At 47.3% G+C, this 22421-nt stretch overlaps 1 protein-coding gene across 10 annotated transcripts in view; it reads right to left on the reverse strand.

The window, feature by feature from the left end:
- The window catches only part of ARAP3 (ArfGAP with RhoGAP domain, ankyrin repeat and PH domain 3), a 680145-nt gene that overhangs the window by 308035 nt on the left and 349689 nt on the right, over positions 1-22421 (reverse strand). For all 10 annotated transcript variants that reach the window (XM_078653517.1, XM_078653514.1, XM_078653516.1 and 7 more), the window contains one exon: positions 16672-16825. In XM_078653517.1, coding sequence (XP_078509643.1) covers positions 16672-16825 — 154 coding nt within the window. The remainder of the gene's footprint in view (positions 1-16671; positions 16826-22421) is intronic.

Raw genomic sequence — 22421 nt, forward strand, 5'->3', positions numbered from 1 at the left:
GTTTTGTAATTTTTTTGTTGCTCCCCGTAGTCGCTGCATGATTCCAATATTAAAGATCATGGGATTTCAAAGATGTCGCCCAGCACTATTGGCATTGCAACTGTTGGAAAATGTACTATATGCAAAATCGATTGCCCATTTTTTAAAATTTTGTATTAATCACCGCTCTAATCTTAACAGTGTGTAATTATTGTACTTTGAGTAATATATTCATCTGTCTATATCAATTTAAAAAAAACAAATTGTTATCTTATTTTAATGGATACTGTATTTTAAAAATGCTCTTTTATGGCTTTCATCGAAAAACGAATAAAGATACTTTTGAATTGAATTGAATTTGACTCAAACTAAAAAGTTATATAGGACTGAGTAGACAAAATGCCCCTCTCAGCGAACCTCACTGTCCAGACAGTAGTGCTTGATGAATGTAGGGTGTGAAGCAAATGTAGACGCCTAATAGATGTTCAGGACAGAAACTCCACATACCAATGCAGTGGTTGCAGCTATGGCCCTGGTGGAATGATGCTTAAAGTCCTTTCGGATGCTACTTAGCCGATCTTGATGTAAAGTATGATCCACAGGGACATGGTCTTTTTCTGCATGGCTTTGGCTACTTTAGCTCCAGCAAATGCCACAATGAACTGAATGTTCACCCAGTGTTGGTAAGATCAATGTAAAAGCTCAGTGCTCTTTGAGATCAAGGTGATGGAGTCTCTCCTTTCCTTAGAGGGGTGAGATAGAGCACAAAGGCTGGCAGGGTGAAGGTTCAATCAGCATGGAACGGCGTCACAACGTTCGGTAAAAGCAAACCTTCTGTCCAATAGAATAAGTTTATCTGGAAAGAAAGTGGTGGATGGACGCAAAGAGCCTGTAGCTCCATCACTCGCGGCACTGATGTTACAGTTATGAGGTCTTGAGGGTAAGAAGCTACAGAGGACAGCTGTGAAGTGGCTCAAAGAGAGTGCACATCAAAAAGTGAGGACCAAGTTAAGGTCCCACTATGCCATTAAAAAAGGAGAGGGAGGAAAAAAGTGTTGCAGGCCCCTCAAAAAACACATTCGCAACTGATGATTTAAAAAAATGAGGGCTGGTCCAGCAACCATAAAAAGACTGAAAGAGCCAAAAGGTACCCTTAAACGGTGCCCAATAGAAAGCCTTACTGGACAAGAGACATAACAAACAACAGAACATCAGATAACTTGGCCTGGAGAGGGTCAATATGTTGTGTTTGCTGCACCAAACCACAAAATTGTCCAAACAACAGGTCATACAGATTTTGTCGAGGGACATGTGGCTGCCAAGATGATATCAACCACCTGCAGAGGAAGGTCAAAAGTGTTCAGCTGTCGGGCCGCAATCTTGAAGTATGAAAGTGGAGATTGGGAAGGGCTGAGTGCAGAGCCCTGCCCTCTTGCTGCAACATCAGGTCGTTCCAGAGGGGCAGCTTGATTTGAGGCCAGATGCTCAAACCCAGTAGCTCTGGATACCATACTCTGTGCCCAATCCAGGGCCACTAGGATGACGTCAGCCCAGTCAGTCCTGATCTTCTTCAGAACTCGGGGAGAACAGGTATCGGCAGGGAGGCAAACACTAGTCCTGAGGTCTAGTTTAGGCAGAATGAGTATACAGGTGAGACATACTTTGGAAAGTCCACCAGCAGAAGTGTTGACATTGCATCTTCTCAGCGGTGGTGACTAGATTGAGCCAAGGCTTTCCCCATTTGCGGAAGAGATCTTGAGCACTGCCACTTGTGATCAGCTAGCCATCGATGGCTGAGTTCATCTACTCTGGAATTCGAAGATCTTGCTAGGTGGTGTACCATCTGGAAGAACCCAAGATTGTCTCGCTACTTCGAGAGGTATTGTGCCACTTGGCACAGGGCCCAGGACCCCACTCTGGCCTACCTTGCTTGTTGAAGTACCACATGGTAGTGGTGTTGTCCATAAGCACCAGTACCAGTCTCCCTTTGATGGATGGAAGGAAGTCTTTCAGAACAATCAGGTGGCCTGCTGGTCCTGGAGTTGGATATGGAACAACCTCCATCAAAAACCAGAGATCTCTGATCCCCACCACTCCCACATGGCTGCCTCAACCCACTAGGGACTCATCTGTCACCACTGTAATCCCTGGGTGGGGTAAGGGGAGGGGTCTGCCACTGACCCAATTGCGATCCAGTCACCACTACTGTCATTCGTTCACTGTCTCCTCCCTCCAAAATGTGCTTGGGGAAGTCCCCTTGAGGTTGAGCTCACTGAGACTTCAGACCCCACTGCAGAGCCCGTATATGCCATCTGGCATGCTTATCCTTCAGGATGCAGAATGCCATCAGTCCCAAGAGACTCAGAGTCTACCTCACAGGAATCCAGGACAGAGGCTGAAAGATCAGGATGATAGCCTGGATGTCCTGGACTCTCCTTTCTGGGGGTAGGGGATGAAGGCATGAAACCAATCCATATCCAGAAATATTCGGAGGAAGAGGATCATCTGAGAAGGAGTTAGGTGTGACTTTGGTACATTGATAGTGAATCCCAAAGGGGACATGAGCTTGGCTGTAGTCTGGAGGTGGCTGATGACTGTCTTGGGCAAGCCCCTTTCAACAGCTTTTGTGAACACCTGGTGTGCGCCAGTGAGACCTGAGGGAGCACAGCAAACTAAAAAAAGCTCCCATTCCTCCACGAACACAGATGGGTATAAACAAATAGGCGTCCTTCAGGTCCAAAGTTACCATCCAGTCTCCAGGGTCGAGGGCTGACAATACCTGGGTCAGTATGAACATCTTGAATTTTTCTTTCTGGATGAAGGTATTGAGAGTTTGTAGGTCTAAAATAAGACAAAGGCCTCTGACAATCTTCAGCACTAGAGAGTAGCGGGAATAACAATCATGGCTTACTTCAGGCAGCCTCTTGATAGCACTCTGGGCAAAAGGCCTTGCACTTCTTGCCATAAGACGGACATATGGTCATCCATAAGTCGCTCTGGTGGAAGTTGTGGAGGAGTAGTAAGGAAGGGCAAAGTGTACCCCTTCTACACAATCTGCAGGATCCACCTGCTGACTAATGTGAAAGTCTGCCAAGTGTCAAGGCCACTGGCTTCTTGAATGTTATCATGCCAATTTTCATCGAGGTATGGTTGCCCTATTTCATCACCCACATCACATCATAATTGTTGTGCAAATTCGTACCAAAAAAGGAATGCAAAGAATGTGTCTTTCCTTTTCAGGGTGGCAAGTCAAGTGGAGGAGGCTGCGCTTCGACAGAAGTCAAGTGTAGCCTTGGACATGAATCTGAGTCGGATAGCACAGTCAGCATCTCGTCCTCTGGCCTTAGTGGAATCTGCATCGGAATTGATGCTCTGGGAACCAGCATGGTACCAGAGGTGGAGTGGGTGAAGGAGCCAGAGGAGGCCCAGTGGTGGATTTACAGGGTTCAACTGGTGCCGAGGGTGTACCCACCTGTAGTATCCTAAATAGGGGGTCCTTGAATTTGATTTTTTGAATTTGAGTCGGATTTCTAAAGCGCGTAGCTACCCGTGGGCGTCCCAGCGCTGTTGCTCAACATGCTAGATCCAGGGAAGGGGGATGTTTAGGGGAAGAGCCAGGTTTTTAGTAACCTACGGAAGGCCAATGGTTGGTTTCCCTTCGGATATTGAGGGCAAGGGCATTCCATAGCTTTGAGGCGTTATATGAGAAGAGGCGTTCCCCTGAGCGTGCTCTTCTTATTCTGGGGACACTGGCCAGGGAGAGGGTACTTGATCTCAGCTGTCTATTGGCTTTGTGAGGTTTGATGAGCGGTCTCAGCATGGGGGGGGGGGGGCCTCTGCCATGGAGGATTTTGTGCGAACTACAGAGGGTTTTGAAGATAATTCTTTCCTGAATTGGGAGCCAATGTAGTGATGTGAGAGCAGGTTTAGCGGAGCATCTGGGCTTTGTCCCAGTGAGGAGCCTGGCTGCTGCATTCTGGACGTGTTGCAGTTTGTTGATGACCAATTTTGGGGCCCCTAGGTACAGGGCATTTCCGTAGTCCAGTCTTGAGAGGATTAGGCCCTGGATGAAGAGTTTTCTGGACTGGAGGGGGATTAGGGGGAGGATTTTCCGTGCTGTCCGCATGAGGCCAAAGCATGTTCCAGCGGTTTTCCTCGCTTGGGCTTTAAAGTTTAGGACTTGGTCAATCCAGATGCCTAGGCTCTTGATTTCCTTTTTAGGGGTGGGGGGTGTTCCCATGCAGGGCGACCATAAGAGTGTGGTAGGGAGTTTACATGGGTCGCCAAGTAGTAAAATCTCTGTTTTCTCCCCGTTAAGTTTAAGGCGAGAGTCGCTCATCCATTTTGAGATGTTCTGAAGGCAAGTGGCTAGGTTGTCCAAGCATTGGGCCGACTGATTTAGGGAGACGACAAGTTGGGTGTCGTCAGCATACATGACTACCTTTAGCCAAAAGGTGTCACAATATCTTCCAGAGGGGACATATACACATTAAAAAGTGTGGGGCTCAGGGAGGAGCCCTGGGGGACCCCACACTGAAGGGGTAATGCTCTGGAATGAGCATGCCCGTCAGCTACCTCGAAAGTTCTATGCTCCAAAAAAGATTTGAGCCAGGCCAGGGCGGTGCCAGTGACTCCCGCTCTGTTAAGCCGGTGGATGAGGATGGCGTGGTCCACCGTGTCGAATGCAGTGCTTAAGTCCAGGAGGATCACTGCCACTGATCCCCCTGCATCCAAGATGGTTCTTGCTTCTTCGATCACGGCTATGAGGGCGGTATCTGTGCCCTGCCCTGGTCTAAACCCTGTCTGGGAGAGACGCAGGAGGTCATTGGACTCCAGAAAGGTGGAGAGTTGTTGATTAACAATCTTTTCAGCCACCTTGCTGATACCGGGGAGACGTGAGATCGGTCTAAAGTTGGCCAGATCTGAGGGGTCAAGGTGGGGTTTTTTCAGCAGCGATCTGATTATGGCCCTTTTCCAGTTTGGGGGGATATAAATATCAGCAGCCCTACATGCCAAGAACAGATGCATACTGGTAAGTAGCATATTCCGTTCGAGGCATGTGGGCTGCTGAATTTATATCTGTGCATAGAATAAATAGCAGTATCCTCTTTAGCGGCGGTTGCCCGTGCCAGCTGCAGCAGTCTGAAAAAGAGTTTTGAGAACAGCCTGACCTACAGCAGCTTGCTGTTTGGAGTGTACATCCACGAAGTAGTGTTTGGTGAATGTGTGTATGATGGTCCATGTGGCTGCTCTACATATATCCTCTAGAGGAATGTTACCTAGGAAAGCCATGGATGCCCCTAACTTGCGTGTGGAATGCGCTCTTGGGGGAACTGTTAATGTGCGTTAGCCTTTTGATAGCAGATCTGTATGCGCTTAACAATCCATCTGGCTATATCTGATTTTGAAATTGGGTTGCCTTTGTGCTGTGGAGAGAAGGCAACAAAAAGTTGCTTAGTTTTCCTGAAATCTTTAGTCCTGTCTATGTAATACAGGAGAACCCTCTTAACATCCAGTGTGTGCAGTGCTCTGTCTGCCACCGAATCAGGATTTGGGAAGAATACTGGCAGTTCAATTGTTTGGTTAATGTGGAACTGTGACACCACTTTAGGCATAAATTTAGGGTTGGTACGCAGCACTACCCTATTAGCATGAATCTGAATGAAAGGCTCCTGAATAGTGAGGGCTTGCAGCTCACTAACCCTTCTGAGCGACGTGATCGCCACTAGAAAGGCCACTTTCCATGTTAGACATTGTATTTCACAAGAGTGAAGATGTTCAAAGGGTGGACCCATTAGTCTGGTGAGAACTATGTTTAGATTCCAGACAGGTGAAGGTGGGTGCCTTGGAGGAATTACCCTTTTGAGTCCTTCCATAAAAGCTTTAATGGCAGGCACTTTGAAAAGCGAAAGGTGCTGTCTGTTCTGAAGATAAGCTGCAATTGCAGCTAAATGTATCCTGATGGAACTATGGGCCAGATTGCATCTGTATAGGTGCAATAAATAACATATGATGTTTTGCGTTGATGCATTGTTGGAACAATAAATGACAAAAAGCATCCATTTTGCCGCATAGCACGCCCTGGTTGTAGGCCGCCTAGCCTCCTTGATGATGTCCATACAGTCAGGAGGCAGGTTCAGGTAGCCAAACTCTATGACCTCAGGAGCCATATTGCAAGGCTCAACTGTTGCGGATCTGGGTGCTGAATGTCTCCATGGCTCTGAGTGAGGCGACTGGGTGTGAGTTGCAGTCGCTGGTGGGGCACCACAGAAAGTTCTAGTAACGTGGTGTACCATGCTTGCCTTGCCCACGTTGGAGCAACTAGGATGAGTGTCATGGAGTGCTGCCGCAGTTTGCGCGCTACCAGCGGTATGAGCGGTGCTGGAGGAAAAGCATACGCAAATCTGTTTGACCAGTTGATCCATATCGCATTGCCCTGAAACTGCGGGTGTGGGAACCTGGCGGCGAAGGTTTGCCATTTTGCATTTTCTTGTGTGGCGAATAGGTCTATCTCTGGATGACCCCACTGCTGGAAGTACGGTTGTAGCACTGAGGGATGTATATCCCACTCGTGCATTTGATGGCTGTGCCTGCTGAGCAGGTCCGCCATCTGGTTGTCCTTGCCTGGGAGGTGTTCCGCCATGAGGAACATGTTCCTTTGAATGGCCCACTTCCACATGCTCTGTGCTAGGTGTGACAAGTGTGGAGAGTGTGTCCCTCCCTGCTTCTGGATGTAATACATTGCAGTCATGTTGTCTGTCCGGATCTGCACGACTTTGTTGCACAAATGCAATTTGAATGCCTTCATTGCCATGAAGATTGCCATCAACTCCAGTAGGTTGATGTGCATCTTCTGCTGCTGCGTCCTCCATAGGCCCTGCACTGTGTAATGGAGGACATGCGCTCCCCAGCCCTGGAGAGATGCGTCCGCTGTCAGCACTATCTGTGGCACAGGCTCTTGGAACGGTCGTCCCCTGCAGAGGTTTTGTGTGTTCCACCAATGTAGAGAGTTGTATGCACGACCAGTCACCAACACTAGGTCCTTCAGTTGTCCCTGAGCCTGGTTCCACTCTCGCGCCAAGCACTCCTGAAGCGGACGCATGTGCAGCCTCGCGTGTGGGACTATAAAGATGCAGGAGGCCATCATGCCTATGAGCTGCAGAAACACTTGCGCTGGGAGTGAGTGTTGGGGCCTGAATTTTTGAATCAGCACCTGTATGTTGTTGACTCTCGCTGAGTTTGGCTGTGCTGTTGCGGTTAGAGTGTTTATTTGTGCGCCTAAGTACTGTTGTACGTGTGCGGGTTGAAGATGAGACTTCTGGTAATTTAGTGGAAATCCTAGACTGTGTAAGAGGTGAATTGTGCGGGACATGTGGCTGGCACATTGCTGGGCCGACTTCGCTTGGATAAGCCAGTCGTCTAGATAAGGATAGACATGGATGTGTTGTCTCCGAAGGTGCGCAGCTACTGTCGCTAAGCACTTGGTAAACACTCTGGGGGCCGTAGTGACCCCGAAAGGCAGGACCTTGAACTGGTAATGCTGGTTGTTTATGGTGAACCTGAGATATTTCCTGTGACTGGGGTGAATGGGAATGTGGATATATGCATCCTTCAGGTCTAGGGTTGCCAGGAAATCCCCCTGACTGAGCAGTGGTGGAACTTGCTCCAAAGTGAGCATGTGAAAATGTTCTGACAGGATGTATTGGTTCAAGGGTCTGAGGTCTAGAATGGGCCTGAGAGACCCGTCCTTTTTTGGGATTAAGAAGTACAGAGAGTACACCCCTGTACCCTGTTGTTCTAACGGCACGAGTTCTATGGCCCCTTTTTGCAGCATGGAGATGACTTCTTGCTGCAATAAGCGCATGTGCTCTGCGGACATAGGACGTTGCCTTGGGGGTATGTTGGGTGGAGTGGAGGTTAGTTCTAGACAATATCCGTATTGTATAAGCTGTCTCACCCACCTGTCTGTGGTAATGCCTTCCCAGACTGGCAGGAACTGCTGAAGTCTTCCCTCGACCGGTGTTATATGGTCCGGGGGCAGTGACAAGACGTCACTGTTTATTGGTGGCGGAGGATCTGGCATTATTATTTCCCCGTCCTCTGCCTTTGGTGCTGTTCCCACGGTATCCACCCCTATTGCTTTTGTTATAGGTGGTTTGTGTGCCTCCTTTATTGTATTGGGCTTGCTGCGATGCTTGTCCCCTAGAAGCTCCCCTGTTACCGGAGCGACAAAAGGAACCGCCCCTGAACTATTGTGACTGTAGAGCTCCCATGGACTTTGCAGTTTCCGGGTCCTTTTTAATTTTCTCTAGGGTTGTGTCTACATCAGGACCAAAGAGAAAGTCAGGGTTAACTGGCTGATTAAGCAGAGTCGTTTGGATTTCTGACTTGAAACCAGATATGCGGAGCCGGGCATGTCTTCTGAGCATCACACTAGTGTTGATGGCCCTAGCTGCTGTGTCAGCTGCATCTAACGCACATTTAATGGATGCGTTTGAGATTAGCTTCCCCTCCTGTATCAGCATTTTAGCTCCTTCCTTATAAGCATCAGGCAGGTGTTGCAGTAGCTGCTCTAACGTGTCGTAATGAGCCCTTTCATATCTGGCTAATAAGGCTTGTGTATTCGAGATTCTCCAAATATTAGCCGTTTGAGCTGCTACACGTTTGCCAGAAGCTTCCAAGATCTTGGATTCTTTGTCCGGAGGAGGAGCATCACCACTTGTTTGAGAGTTTGCTCTCTTACGAGCATTAGCCACCACCAAGGAGTCTAACGGAAGCTGGCCTTTGATATACGTAGGGTCTACAGGCGCAGGCCGGTACTTCTTTTCAATTCTGGGGTTCACAACCCTTGCCTTTGTTGGTTCTTTGAAAATGTCACCAGCATGTTTGAGCACACCTTTAAGCATTGGCAACGTCTTCACTGATCTTTCTGAAGTTGAGAAGGTATCAAATAGAAAGTCTTCCTCTACTGGGTCAGCGTGCATATCCACATCATGGTTAAGGGCTGCCCTCTCAATCAATGCGTTAAACGCTGCAGTATCCTCATTAGGTGATGTTTTGACTGCATAGGACTGAGTGTCAGGCGTGGTGTGTGGCTCATCAGGGTCAACAGGGTCAGTCCATGGTTGGGTCTCCTCTTGATCCGTGTCAATAGGATAATTAAACTGTTCTTCATTGTACCCTTCCTGTACATCCTCAGTGGCATGTGTGGGAGAATAGGTACATTCCTGTCCATAGGACTGTATAGGCTCAAAAAGAGTAGGTGAGGTGGCAGAGTCCCTCTTCTTTTTGAGTGGTATTTTGTACGACTCCATAGGAGTTTCCGGTCTGATTTTCCTTTTATAAATCGTGAGTCTTCCTGAATCGGAGTCGATGAATAATTTCGACTGATTGTCATAGGATGGCGCCTGGAACAGAACGTCCTCCTCCATGGGTCGAGTGGTTGAAGCTACCGACAATGATGTGGATGTGTCGGTGCCCTTTTGGAGCTGGAGCGCTTTAGGTTGTGCGGTTGGGGGCAGTCCGTACTTTATCGGCGCCGTAAGCATTGAAGACGGACTGACCTGCTTGGAGGGAGGCGTTGTTTTCGATCCGACCGACTTCAGCATGTTGTTTATGGCCGTGCGTCGACTCGAGCTGTTGGTGCGCAGCAGGTACGCTCCTTTGCTTCGACTTGATATGTTCTTTCGGGTCGATTTTGGTTTTTGACTCGAAGGCCTTGACCGTTAGCAGCTTCCAAATCTTCGGATCGAGGGTCTTTTGAGTCTTGAGTCCTTTGGTAGCGTCGCCATCTTTGGACCCGGACGTCGACGACGTGAGCGTGACGTGCTTGACTTTAGAGACGGGCTCACTCGCTCCGATCTTCGGGTCGACACCCCCTTGCGGCCCCGAGGTGTCGATGACACCTTTTGACTTGATCGGGTCCGAAGTCGTCGAGCCGATGACTGTTTTCACCAGTCTCGGTTTCGATTTAGTGTCTTTAGGTTTCGATTTATCCACTGATGGTGGTCGATCGACCGATGGCTCTTTCGAAATGTTGTTAGCCGGGCCTGGAAGCGGGGCTATAGAACGTAGATGAAGATCTTGGCTAAGGCCTTCCAGCGATGCCTCGACCTGAGCCTTGGAAGGTACAGAGTCTTTATTGGGCCCCGCTACTGCGGTTGGGCCTTGCTCATAGCTTGAGTCGTCGCCGACTGCTCCGATGGCTTGTGCGTCGTCTCCTACCTCGACGATGTCTTCAACATGGACGTAGATTTCCTCTTCGTCCTCATCATAGTTCGAGTTCTGTTCCGACGCGGGATCCGACTGTTGATCAGGATCCTCCTCTTCTACACCCTCTTCACTGTCAGCCTCGAAGATGTTCACTGGGTCGGGCGCTGACTCTCGTGCCGACTGTCTTGCGGCGCGCCGAAGCCGAAGAGTCTTCTTTGACCTGAATCGAGAACAGGCCATACAGCTGGCCTCGTCGTGGTCTGGTGATAGACATTTATTGCACACCGGGTGCACATCAATGTGAGGGTATTTGGAGTTGCAAACAGGACATCGTTTGAACGGATCGTCGATCGTGGATGGTGCCTTAGGTGTCGAAAAGGCAAGCGGCCTTCGACGTCCGTCTCGAAGAACTGGAGCAAGTACAAAGCACTGAACTAAAGACAATACAGTCGCCCCGAAGGCCTTTTGGCCTTTTGAAAAAGTTTTTTAGCTATTCCGAACGTGAGTCAAGAAAGTACATCCGAACCCAATGGCGGAAAAAAACAATCTGAAGATGGAGGGGATGCCCATGCGCACTGTAGTCCAGGGGAGGAGCCACCTATCTCGTGATACTTCGAAGACTCTTCCAGGACAACAATGTGCAATCCTCCGGACCCAACACTAGGTGGCGATCTATGCACAGATATAAATTCAGCAGCCCACATGCCTCGAACTAGAGTGTTTCATTGCTTGTCGACAGTTTCACTTTGCTGTCCGTTATGGTCTTCGAGTTCATTGATGCACGGTCACTGCAGTCCTTCGTGTTGTGGCTTGACCCCAAGCACCAAAGGCAAACATATTGAGGACCTCTCACAGACATTTCTTTGTGACAGTCCTTACAGGTTTTGAAACCTGTCGTCTTGGGAGATGACATTTCTCATGCACACTGTAAAATGTAGATAAACAACTGTCTCAAAGAGACAAGAGGTAGCACCAGAGCTGTGTCTGGTGGCACAGAGAGGAAGGAACTGATAGCAGCCTTTACGGGCCCTGCATGTCATTTCCGGAGTGGAATGGTGTCAGTGTAGAGCTGACGGCACCACCTACCAGCGCGCAGAGATACTGCTTAAAGGTTTCCAGATCCAGTCCCACTCCCGGGGAATATTCAAAAGGTGAGGATTGTGCAGTTAGACGTCTCTATCAGAAATCACAATAACCACCCAGAAATTATACTGTCACCTCTACTCAGGGCCACTCTGTACTAATGTGTGAGGTTCTGGAAGGAGGGAGGCAAGTTACACAGATGTGGTAAAGTTTAGGATTATGTGACAATGTACAAGGTCATAGATGGGCGTTAGAGATCTGTAATTAGACATAATGTCATGGATGAGTGATACAGCACTATGACATGATATAAGTGCTAGGCAGGTTAGACATATATGTGATGAGGCATGCAACTCTTATGGTATCATAGAAACGCATGTACTGATGTCTAAGGTTCTGAGTGTGGTACACAGATCTGCAATGAGATATAAGGCATTGAGTGCGTGTGGTACCAGAATATGATTCAACAACAAATGGAGGAGTACCCCCTGGAGGCGTAACAGAGAAAGGCTCTGTACCTAGAGTATAAGGCTCAGTGAAGCACAGTGTGCCCAACCTTTTTGCAGGACAAAGCATGTCCTTTTAGAAGACCCCTCACTCACCAACCTGGTTGGTGACATGTTTCATCATCAGGGTCCCACCCCGAAGGCCGAGTGCCAACAGAGTGTGCTTCGACACCTGACTACAGTGGAGCGGGTATATTTTCTTTTTTATATGTGCAATAGTTCTAAAGGTGATAAGTGGTTTAAAAAGGGGCCAATACTACTCACTGCAAGACTTTATTCCTGAGTGATTGAACCCCCATAAAAAAGAGATGTGACACCTATGTCTAATTAGGTAGACTCCGGTGTCTAAGACGTGTAGTGTTTAAAAATAGAGACATGTGCTATGTGATTTTAAAATTTAGGTCTACATGTTTCAACCATCTTGCGATTGTGGGTTTTCGTCAGGACCAGTGTGGGTGACCTGGGTGGTACGCACACGCTAAGGTGCGCCCTGCCCACGATCACGTGAAAATTGTTTGGAATCACAAACTTGTGGACCTTTGCAAAATATAGTCTTCTCCCCAATCTGGAAGAAAAACCTGTAGAGGGAAAAAAAGAGGGGGGGGGGGATTGGGATCACGTAGACAAGCAAACAAACATTTTTTGTACATTTAACATATATTGTGCTTATAAAGGTGGTTAGCAGAATTAGCTGCTCCGCTGCTGACCCATGCTAGTTGCTAGTATAGCACCAGGACACACCTAAATGTGGCGGGGAGGTGCAATTGTGTTCTTAGCAGGCTGTGCATAGGTGGTTGTTTCCCCAGGGCCTCTCGTGGTAAGGGCCTGGCATGGCGCCTGGGTTTTTTTTTTGTAAGAGGAAAGTGCGGGCAAATTGATTGTGCGGTAAACAGTTGGGCCGCGGTAGTCAAAATGCTGTGGGATTTAAACATGTCTCACATACACCCAGGGCGCTACATCGATGAATCCAAGTGGTAGGAATTCCATTCCAAAGATGTAGCCCTGTGAAGCCCAGATTTATGTAAAACATTAGGCTTACTGAGAGAGTGGTGCTCACGTCACCTGGATAGAAAAACACACAAGCGGGTACATACCGAAATGAGCGATGTTGCATCATCTCCCGTGTTTTGGTCAAGTCCCGTGGGAACATTAAAGTACGACTTACTTGTGGCTTCTGCTCATCGGACTGGAAACCTACTTGGTTCCTGTTCGGTACGCCCCGTGGAAGTCCCTAGCTGCCTGTGTCAGCGTCGGAGTTTATCTGTAACTCTGGGCTTCCTGGAAGGGGCGGGGTGGGTGTGACCTTTGTCACGTCGGACAAGGAACCAATCACCGGAGTGTATTAACATCACAAATGTATTAACACCTAAGAAATAGGCTAGTGGTAGCTGACAACATTGACCCTTTCGAACCAGCAGGCCATGAAGTACAGACCTTCATTGGCCACCCATTACTCAGAAGGGGAAGTAACCACCTCCTAAACCCATTTCCTGTACATCCCCTCCAGTGCCAATAGAAACATGAAACTCGATTCGAGTGCGGTCACACCCGTAAATACACCTGTTAGATACACCTATATGATGGGTGGGAATCATACGGGCATCGTTAGGCCAAAAGGTTCTGCCCTCCCATTTGACTCTGTCAGTCTTTTCTCCCTACGTTTACCACTATGTGTTTCTCAAGATGTGTTTTTTACTAATTTTTTACCAGTTTATAATTAATTTGGAAGCATATAGATAATGCATTCATATCTACCGCTTTCTGCTCCCTTTAAAAACCGGGCGGTCTGTGTCCATCAACATGCGAAAACTTTAATGCTCACGGACACTCGATCGGTGTTTGATTACCGTGGTAACCTCTCTCAAGCCTCGCTTACGCAAGACACTGCGGTGATTGGTTCCTTGTCCCACGTGACAAAGGGCACGCCCACCCCGCCCCTTCCAGGAAGCCCAGAGGTACAGATAAACTCCGACACTGACACAGGCAGCTAGGGACTTCTACGGGGCGCACTGAACAGGAACCAAGTAGGTTTCCAGTCCGATGAGCAGAAGCCACAAGTAAGTCGTACTTCAATGTTCCCACGGGACTTGACCAAAACACGGGAGAGGACGCAACGTCGCTCATTTCGGTATGTGTGTTTTTCTATCCAGGTGACGTGAGCACAGCTCTTGGAACCCGGAAGCCCATGTAGCGGCTTACACCGCTCTCTCAGTAAGCCTAATCTGGGCTTCAGAGGGCTACATCTTTGGAATGGAATTCCTACCACTTGGATTCATAGATGTAGCGCCCTGGGTGTATGTGAGACATGTTTAAATCCCACAGCATTTTGACTACCGCGGCCCAATTGTTTACCGCACAATCAATTTGCCCGCACTTTCCTCTAACTAAAAAAACCCCCAGGCGCCATGCCAGGCCCTTACCACGAGAGGCCCTGGGGAAACAACCACCTATGCACAGCCTACTAAGAATGGAATTGCACCTCCCCACCGCATTTAGGTGTGTCCTGGTGCTATACTAGCAACTAGCATGGGTCAGCAGCTGAGCAGCTAATTCTGCTAACCACCTTTATAAGCACAATATATGTTAAATGTACAACAAATGTTTGTTTGCTTGTCTAATGTGATCCCAACCCCCCCCTTTTTTCCCTCTACAGGTTTTTCTTCCAGATTGGGGGGAAGACTATATTTTGCAAAGGTCCACAAGTTTGTGGTTCCAAACAATTTTCACGTGATCGTGGGCAGGGCGCACCTTAGCGTGTGCGTACCACCCAGGTCACCCACACTGGTCCTGACGAAAACCCACAATCGCAAGATGGTTGAAACATGTAGACCTAAATTTTAAAATCACATAGCACACGTCTCTATTTTTAAACACTACACGTTTTAGACACCGGAGTCTACCTAATTAGACATAGGTGTCACATCTCTTTTTTATGGGGGTTCAATTACTCAGGAATAAAGTCTTGCAGTGAGTAGTATTGGCCCCTTTTTAAACCACTTATCACCTTTAGAACTATTGTACATATAAAAAAGAAAATATACTCGCTCCACTGTAGTCAGGTGTCGAAGCACACCCTGTTGGCACTCGGCCTTCGGGGTGGGACCCCGATGATGAAACATGTCACCAACCAGGTTGGTGAGTGAGGGGTCTTCTAAAAGGACATGCTTTGTCCTGCAAAAAGGTTGGGCACACTGTGCTTCACTGAGCCTTAAGCTCTAGGTACAGAGCCTTTCTCAGTTACGCCTCCAGGGGTACTCCTCCATTTGTTGTTGAATACTTAAGAAGGGGACCGGGAGTTCCCACCTCACAGATTTGTTAAAAACTCTTACTCTCCCCTATTGTTGTGGAGTGCCGGAATATGATTGTCAGAATACTGCAGTAGTGGCCGGTGTGTGTATTGAGTGGAGGGCTGGGGGTAGTGGGGCTTGAGGGCTCAGGGTGAGGGGAACTGATGGACATTAAATACACTTTAAAAAGACACTTACCAGCCTCTCTGCATCGTGTCCCTCTCTTCTGCAGGCACAGGCTCCCAGAGTTCACTGCTGCCATTTCTGACGCTGCTTTCATGCTGCTAAAAGCAGCATCAGGATTGGCCTGAGCACCAATGATTTGCACTCCCAGTTAGACTGGGAGCCTGTGCCTGCTCTTTCCAACCCAGCAACGTACCTCGGGTTAGAGAGAGCTTCAGTGCGCATGACTGGTTGGCCGGCCGGAGACTGCCGGCCAGACCGTCATGTGCATTGAATATCAGTGCAAAACACTCCCCAACAGCCTTTCATCATCCTGGCCCTGCATTCCAAGCCTCGGCTCAGTGAGAAAAAATTGAACAATAATAAACAATATTATTGTTTTATTTGTCATTTTTTTGGCTGCTGGCAGGAGGGGCGATGCTCCTCCGCCATAGCAGAGGAGCCACCACTGGAATATTATTTAGTAAATATCTTCTTCAAAAATGTCACCCCATTAGAGTTAATAACACCAGATCTAAACACAATGGGACACAGCATTTTTGTAAACATTATTTAGGACATATTATTTATGTCCGATATTTCTGTTGACAATATTCTGACGATATTATCCACTGAGGGGAGCACAGCTTACTGTGTTACGAAGTTTTGGTTGTACCATGAAGCTCTCTAATGAGGGAGGGTTAAACCTATCTTTAGTGCTGTATAACATTAGGTCTAGTTTTTACAGATGTGAAATTTGGTATCAAGTCACTGTAGCTTATGGAGCTAATGAGGTAAAGTTTGCATATTTTTTCCAGAGCTCTGTAATACGATTTAAGCCCTGAGAGGATTAGGACGTTCATTGATGAGGAATAAGACACTCTGAGTCATACCCAACTGTACTGAGATATCAGATCCTGAAGGGTTATACCAATTAATAATGACATAGAAGGTCATGCATAGTTTATATTAATCTCTAATGGGGTGTATCATCCCTGGTAGTTTATTCAGATGAATGGTGGGACGTTAGATCCACAGTGGGTCATACCAACCAGAAATGAAGTATAAGTTCATGGATGAACAGTGATTTAGTATAAAACCAGTTAAAACCAGTAAGATTAAATAAATGGTCACTCCTATGTTCTGCAAGGGGCCAACTCAGCCTTTCATCCTTAAGATCAAAATATCAAAGGGTTTGGTAATAGCAGCACGTTTTATTAAAAGAACTATTAAAAGAACTATGAAAAAGAAAACAACATGGCACAATTAATATGTATAAGATAAGCTAACTTTATTAATATGAGATCGTGGGAAGGGTATCTTAGGTACAATGTCCTGTGTGGGTTATACAGGTGTGTGATGAAGTCAACTTTTGCAGATGGGTTATACAGTTGTGTGCCGAGATATATCCAGATGTATATGCACATTTGTACATGCAATACCTGTCTGTAGGAGCCGGACTTGACTGTAGATCTGTCCTGTTTACAGCCAAGCACACAATATCTGCAGCATCGATCTTTCCGGACGGCTCACAGCTCTTGTCACTCTCATAAAACAAAAGGGATTTTTCCAGACAGCACCAGACCCTGTGGAACTCTACATAAAAAAAAGAAAATAACATTGGCAACTAACAAATGTGTGGTGTTAAGAGAACCTCTCTGATGCACACCCTCTCCCTTTCCTTTTCCTGGAGTTAGGTTAATTTAGTGCTACCTTCTAAGCTGTGACTATGCTCCCACTGACTTCCTCTAGCCTTATAGTTTTCTTTTTCTTCACTCACATACAATGTATAATTTCCCTTGTGAGTCTCATGCTATGTTTGTGCTTTACTTCTCTGTGATAGAAGCCCCTTTTATCGCCATGCTGTGAAAGCTCTCTATTCTCTGTGCGGTATTCATTATTCTTACTTTTTAGGTCTCGCTGAACAAACGCGCATGCGTTGTTCTGCGAGAGTATAGTAGGCAAAACAGCTCTTGAAACCAGCGAGGATTGTCCCCAATGCATGTGAGTTACTCAAGCGCGACGCTTCCCGAGCGAGCGTTTGAGCTCACTTCTCAATCACACCCCATATGGTGTTCCCTCCCACTCGCTCGCACATCAAAGGCTGCTGCTCCCCCGCCAATGCGCTCCCGCCTTTCACACTTCAAAGGAATGCGTTTCCCGGCTGCTTTTCATTTCATTTGGCGGCCGCTTTTTGTACCTGGGCTCCCCTGGTTAATAGAGTCACCCAAGGTGGTCTGTGAACTTTTTATTACACCGGGGATCGGCCGATTATTAAATTTTACGTGTCTGGTGCTTTCCCCAGTCTTTGCCCCAATATATTTGATCTCTTCTCCCACCAGTTTTGCGTCCGCATCCATCATCTATCTTTTTACCTGCCTTTTCCCCCCTCCATTCCCCTCTTTCCTCCCCCTGCAATCGCAGTTTAGACAAGGGTCGGTTTGCAGCCCCTGCCCCCTCTACCCTGCACGACCACGATGCTTAACATCCCTGCCCGCCTTTCCAGTACCTCAACAAAAGAGTGGTGAAACAGATGCATTTTAATTGAGACCCATTGACTCGGACGGCCTTATCATCCATGGGGCATTTTAGGAACCACAAAGAAAAACCATCTTCGGAGGTCCATTCATTTCTGCTTGATCAGAGACAGGCCGATTTCTGTTCAATTTAAACTCGCAGCAGTTGCCATCCTACATGCAAATACACATTTAAGAGAAGCTGCAAGTTTGCTTTATTGAATTAACCATCAAGGGACAAGAAAAGCAAACAGCGCCTCCACTGTAGTTCACCCAGAGTAGCAAGAAACAAAACGCATGACACACAAAGCCAGGTTAGCAATGTGTTGATGTTGAGAAGAAAGGGCGTGGGGTCAAGTTAAATATATTTATTTTAGAATTTTAAAGCTAAGCAGCAGAGTTTGGTAGTAGGTATTCCAAGTACTCAACGGGGTCACTAAAATTAATCAGGAGCTACAGAAGGAAATGCTTACTAAACTCGTTTGAACAAGCCGCCCTTTTCTGCAGCGACATTTTCAACCAGTGCAGAGATGTGGATAACAATGACATTCTAAACACCTTCTGCAAGTCCGTTTTTTTTGTCTAACTGTTGTATTAATTGTGTAACTTTCCTTTAAATTGTGTGTGCCTGCGACACAGAGTTGTGTCGGGTAAAAAAAAAACTGGACTGACTGTAGGTGGCCCCTAGATACTGCTCCATTTGATACCTCATTAGATGTTGCACATGGGCATAGAGTGAAAGGGCATTTAAATTCGAGGGGAAAGACAACTAAACGACCCGCAGACTTGCTAGTCATTCCCCATGCCCTGTCGATGGAGCCATGGGGTCCTGAGGCTTAATTTTGAAGTATCTATGTCTTTTGGCCTGGTTCCATTTTGTTTCGCCCCTCTGGTTACCGCATTCACTGGGTTGGGGCGCATTTGTCTGTTGACAGCCTTTCCAAAAGATCTGTAATCTAGCGCTGTAACATAGCTTCTTTCATGTAACTCCTTGAATCGGCCACATAAATACTTCCGGCCCCTAATGTCAAGTGATACAGTTAGGCAACCGAGTGGAGCGTTTTGGGTGCACTGAGTGGTATGGCACCCTGGGCAGGGGATCTGCGCTTCTGATCTTTCAGACACAAACATTTCCTGTGCAGAGGGGAGGTAGCTGGGGGAAGAGGCCGCCTTGGGCTATCAACGAAACCGGATCCTGTGTGTGCCTGAACTTCCTGTAACAAGCACTGTTTGTATTTGAAGAAGCACCACTCAGCACCACCACAGCACCACTCAGCACCACCACAGCACCACTCAGCACCACCACATTATCACTCAGCAACACCACATTATCACTCAGCACCACCACAGCACCACTCAGCACCAGCACAGCACCACTCAGCACCACCACAGCATCACTCAGCACCACCACAGCACCACTCAGCACCACCACAGCATCACTCAGCACCACCACAGCACCACTCAGCAGCACCACTCAGCACCACCACAGCATCACTCAGCACCACCACAGCACCACTCAGCACCACCACAGCATCACTCAGCACCACCACAGCATCACCCAGCACCACCACAGCACCACTCAGCACCACCACAGCACCACTCAGCACCACCACATTATCACTCAGCACCATCACAGCACCACTCAGCACCACCACAGCATCACTCTGCACCACCACAGCATCACTCAGCACCACCACAGCATCACTCAGCACCACTCAGCACCACCACAGCACCACTCAGCAACACCACATTATCACCCAGCAACACCACATTATCACTCAGCACCACTCAGCACCAGCACAGCACCACACAGCACCACCACAGCATCACTAAGCACCACCACACCACCACTCAGCACCACCACAGCATCACTCAGCACCACCACACCACCACTCGGCACCACCACAGCATCACTCAGCACCACCACAGCACCACTCAGCACCACCACAGCATCACTCAGCACCACCACAGCAACACTCAGCACCACCACAGCATCACTCAGCACCACGACACCACCACTCAGCACCACAACAGCACCACTCAGCACCACCACAGCATCACTCAGCACCACCACAGCACCACTCAACACCACCCAGCACCACCACAGCACCACTCAGCACCACCACAGCACCACCACAGCACCGCCACATTATCACTCAGCACCACCAAAGCACCACTCAGCACCACCACAGCATCAGTCAGCACCACCACAGCACCACTCAGCACCACCACAGCATCAGTCAGCACCACCACAGCATCACTCAGCACCACCACAGCATCACTCAGCACCACGACAGCACCACCACAGCCTCACTCAGCACCACCACAGCATCACTCAGCACCACCACACCACCACTCAGCACCACCACAGCATCACTCAGCACCACCACACCACCACTCTGCACCACCACAGCATCACTCAGCACCACCACAGCATCACTCAGCACCACAACAGCACCACTCAGCACCACCAAAGCACCACCACAGCATCACTCAGCACCACCACAGCATCACTCAGCGCAACCCCAGCATCACTCAGCACCACCACAGCATCACTCAGCGCCACCACACCATCACAGCATCAATCTGTGCAACCATTCAACAACAACTGGTTCAAATATGTTCTCTCAATGTTTCAAGCTTTATTACAAATGTCACAAAAAGATGTTAATATTTCACTTCTGTTCTTGGATTTTCATCACAATAAAATACACTGAACATAATCTGCACAAAAGTTATTTACAAAAGTTTAAGCTATTGCCATTATAAATTACAATCACTTTTATTTAAGTATTAATTATTTAAAAAAATTAAAAGCAATTGTTATTTGTAATATCAATACATCTAAGTCACGTAAATACAAAACATGTTGCATTACAAATGCTATAGGTGTCATATTCGCGAAAGTTATAACTATTGGCATTGTAAATGACAACGCTATTAATTTAGCTATTTTCAAAACCAACACATAAATCAAAAAATTGTAATTTACAAGACCAATAGCGCAAACTTTCATAATGCGAGACCTATTTAATTGCAAATGCTTGTTTTCCCTTGCAATTAATATTCCCCTTCACTAACTAATATGAATATGTTCTTTCTTCTCTCTCCTATCCTGTGAAGGTTTCCCTTCCTTCTGCCTCCCATGCTGTAAAGGTTCTTCCTTGTCTCAACATGGAGTACACAGGATAGGAGTTCCACAATAAACACGCAACTCGGAATATCATGGAAATACATGAATGAGGTAAAAAAACCACAGCCCAGGTTTGAGTGGTTAGAGCACGTGTCCTCTCACCTGGATTATTTCAATGCGACTCTCAGCGTATCCCTATATTTCAGAGCTATAACCTTCAGCGTATGGTAGTCAGACTGGTCTGTGAGCCTCACACATACAAACATCTACCTTCTGCGCACTGCAGTATTTACCTGTTAACTGTGAAGCAGCATATCAAATACAATCAATATGCATTGTTCCTCAAGCAGGCTACAGAAAAAGCCCTTCTTTTATCTGACCTGCTAGCTTCTTACATCCTTGCCTGGTTCTCAAGATCATCTTTTCATATTGCCAGTGTATTGCGATTCAAGGACCAAGGTATGGCAGTTGCAATTAAGAGACCAGGGGCTTCTGCTCTAGAAATTACATCCCACCTGACGAGTCAGACTTATAAAAAGTTTTTGAAGGTCTACCCTTTTAAAACTTTTTTTTGTCTTGTTTTAGCCTTTGTTTGAGTGGCAAATTCGTTTTGGTTGAAAATACTATTCATACACAAATACACATGGATAGCCCCATAGACTCCGGAATGCTGAGAACGAATGAGGCAAGTTGGTGTGTGGTCTGCAGTGGAAGATAGGTGATAGGCTGAATGGAGTTCTGATGGGACATACCTGCTGTTGTAATCTAATGACCTAACATGATATTAAGAACTTTCCTCTCACTTGAATGGCTCCAGACTCTTGTAGAAGACCCTGACCTTCAACCACAACATTTAGACAAAGAGTTGTTAAAGAACTGCGTGAAAATGCATCAGGACTATAGAGGCTGTTGGAAGCCATTTCTGACAAGAGGAAGATGAGGCCTCTTGTGAGGCCTCTTGTGAGAAAATGGCCTTAGAGGACAAGTTTGGGGCTTCCCACACTCAAATCTGCCAATAAGTGGTGGCAGCTCAAGCTAAAGTGTAGGATGAGCTCAGTGAGGAGGGTAGGCAAGGTCTGACAATGACCAGGAACCAGCCGAGGCGAATTACAAACTGAAGTGAGTGGCCCGGTGTATAATCCTGAGCTTACAGATGCTATGAGCACAGTGCTTTAAGGACAGTGCTGTGGAGACAGTACTGTGGGAAATCTTTTTTTTACAGTAAGCAAATCTCTGAAGTGACCCATGGACCGTCAGGCAATTATACATTCAACAATAACAGTCAGATAAGGAGAAGCATTGATGAGAGTGCAGAATAATTTCCCAGCTTAAACGACCGTGTCACATGCCAGTTTATGTCTTTATAGGGTTTGGAGTGCCCGGTTGGTGTTAATGAATGGTGACAGTTGCACATCGCTGGACAATCTGACAATCTGCATTACCAGGTAAATGGGGACTTTCCTCGCCAGCATGAGTCAGTCATCATTTGGGGCATAGCAGAACAACTTGCTCACAAGAGTCTTGGATTCATTGTGGTGTGTTT

The sequence above is a fragment of the Lissotriton helveticus genome, chromosome 7, assembly GCF_964261635.1.
Source record: "Lissotriton helveticus chromosome 7, aLisHel1.1, whole genome shotgun sequence".
NCBI classification, from domain to species: domain Eukaryota; kingdom Metazoa; phylum Chordata; class Amphibia; order Caudata; family Salamandridae; genus Lissotriton; species Lissotriton helveticus.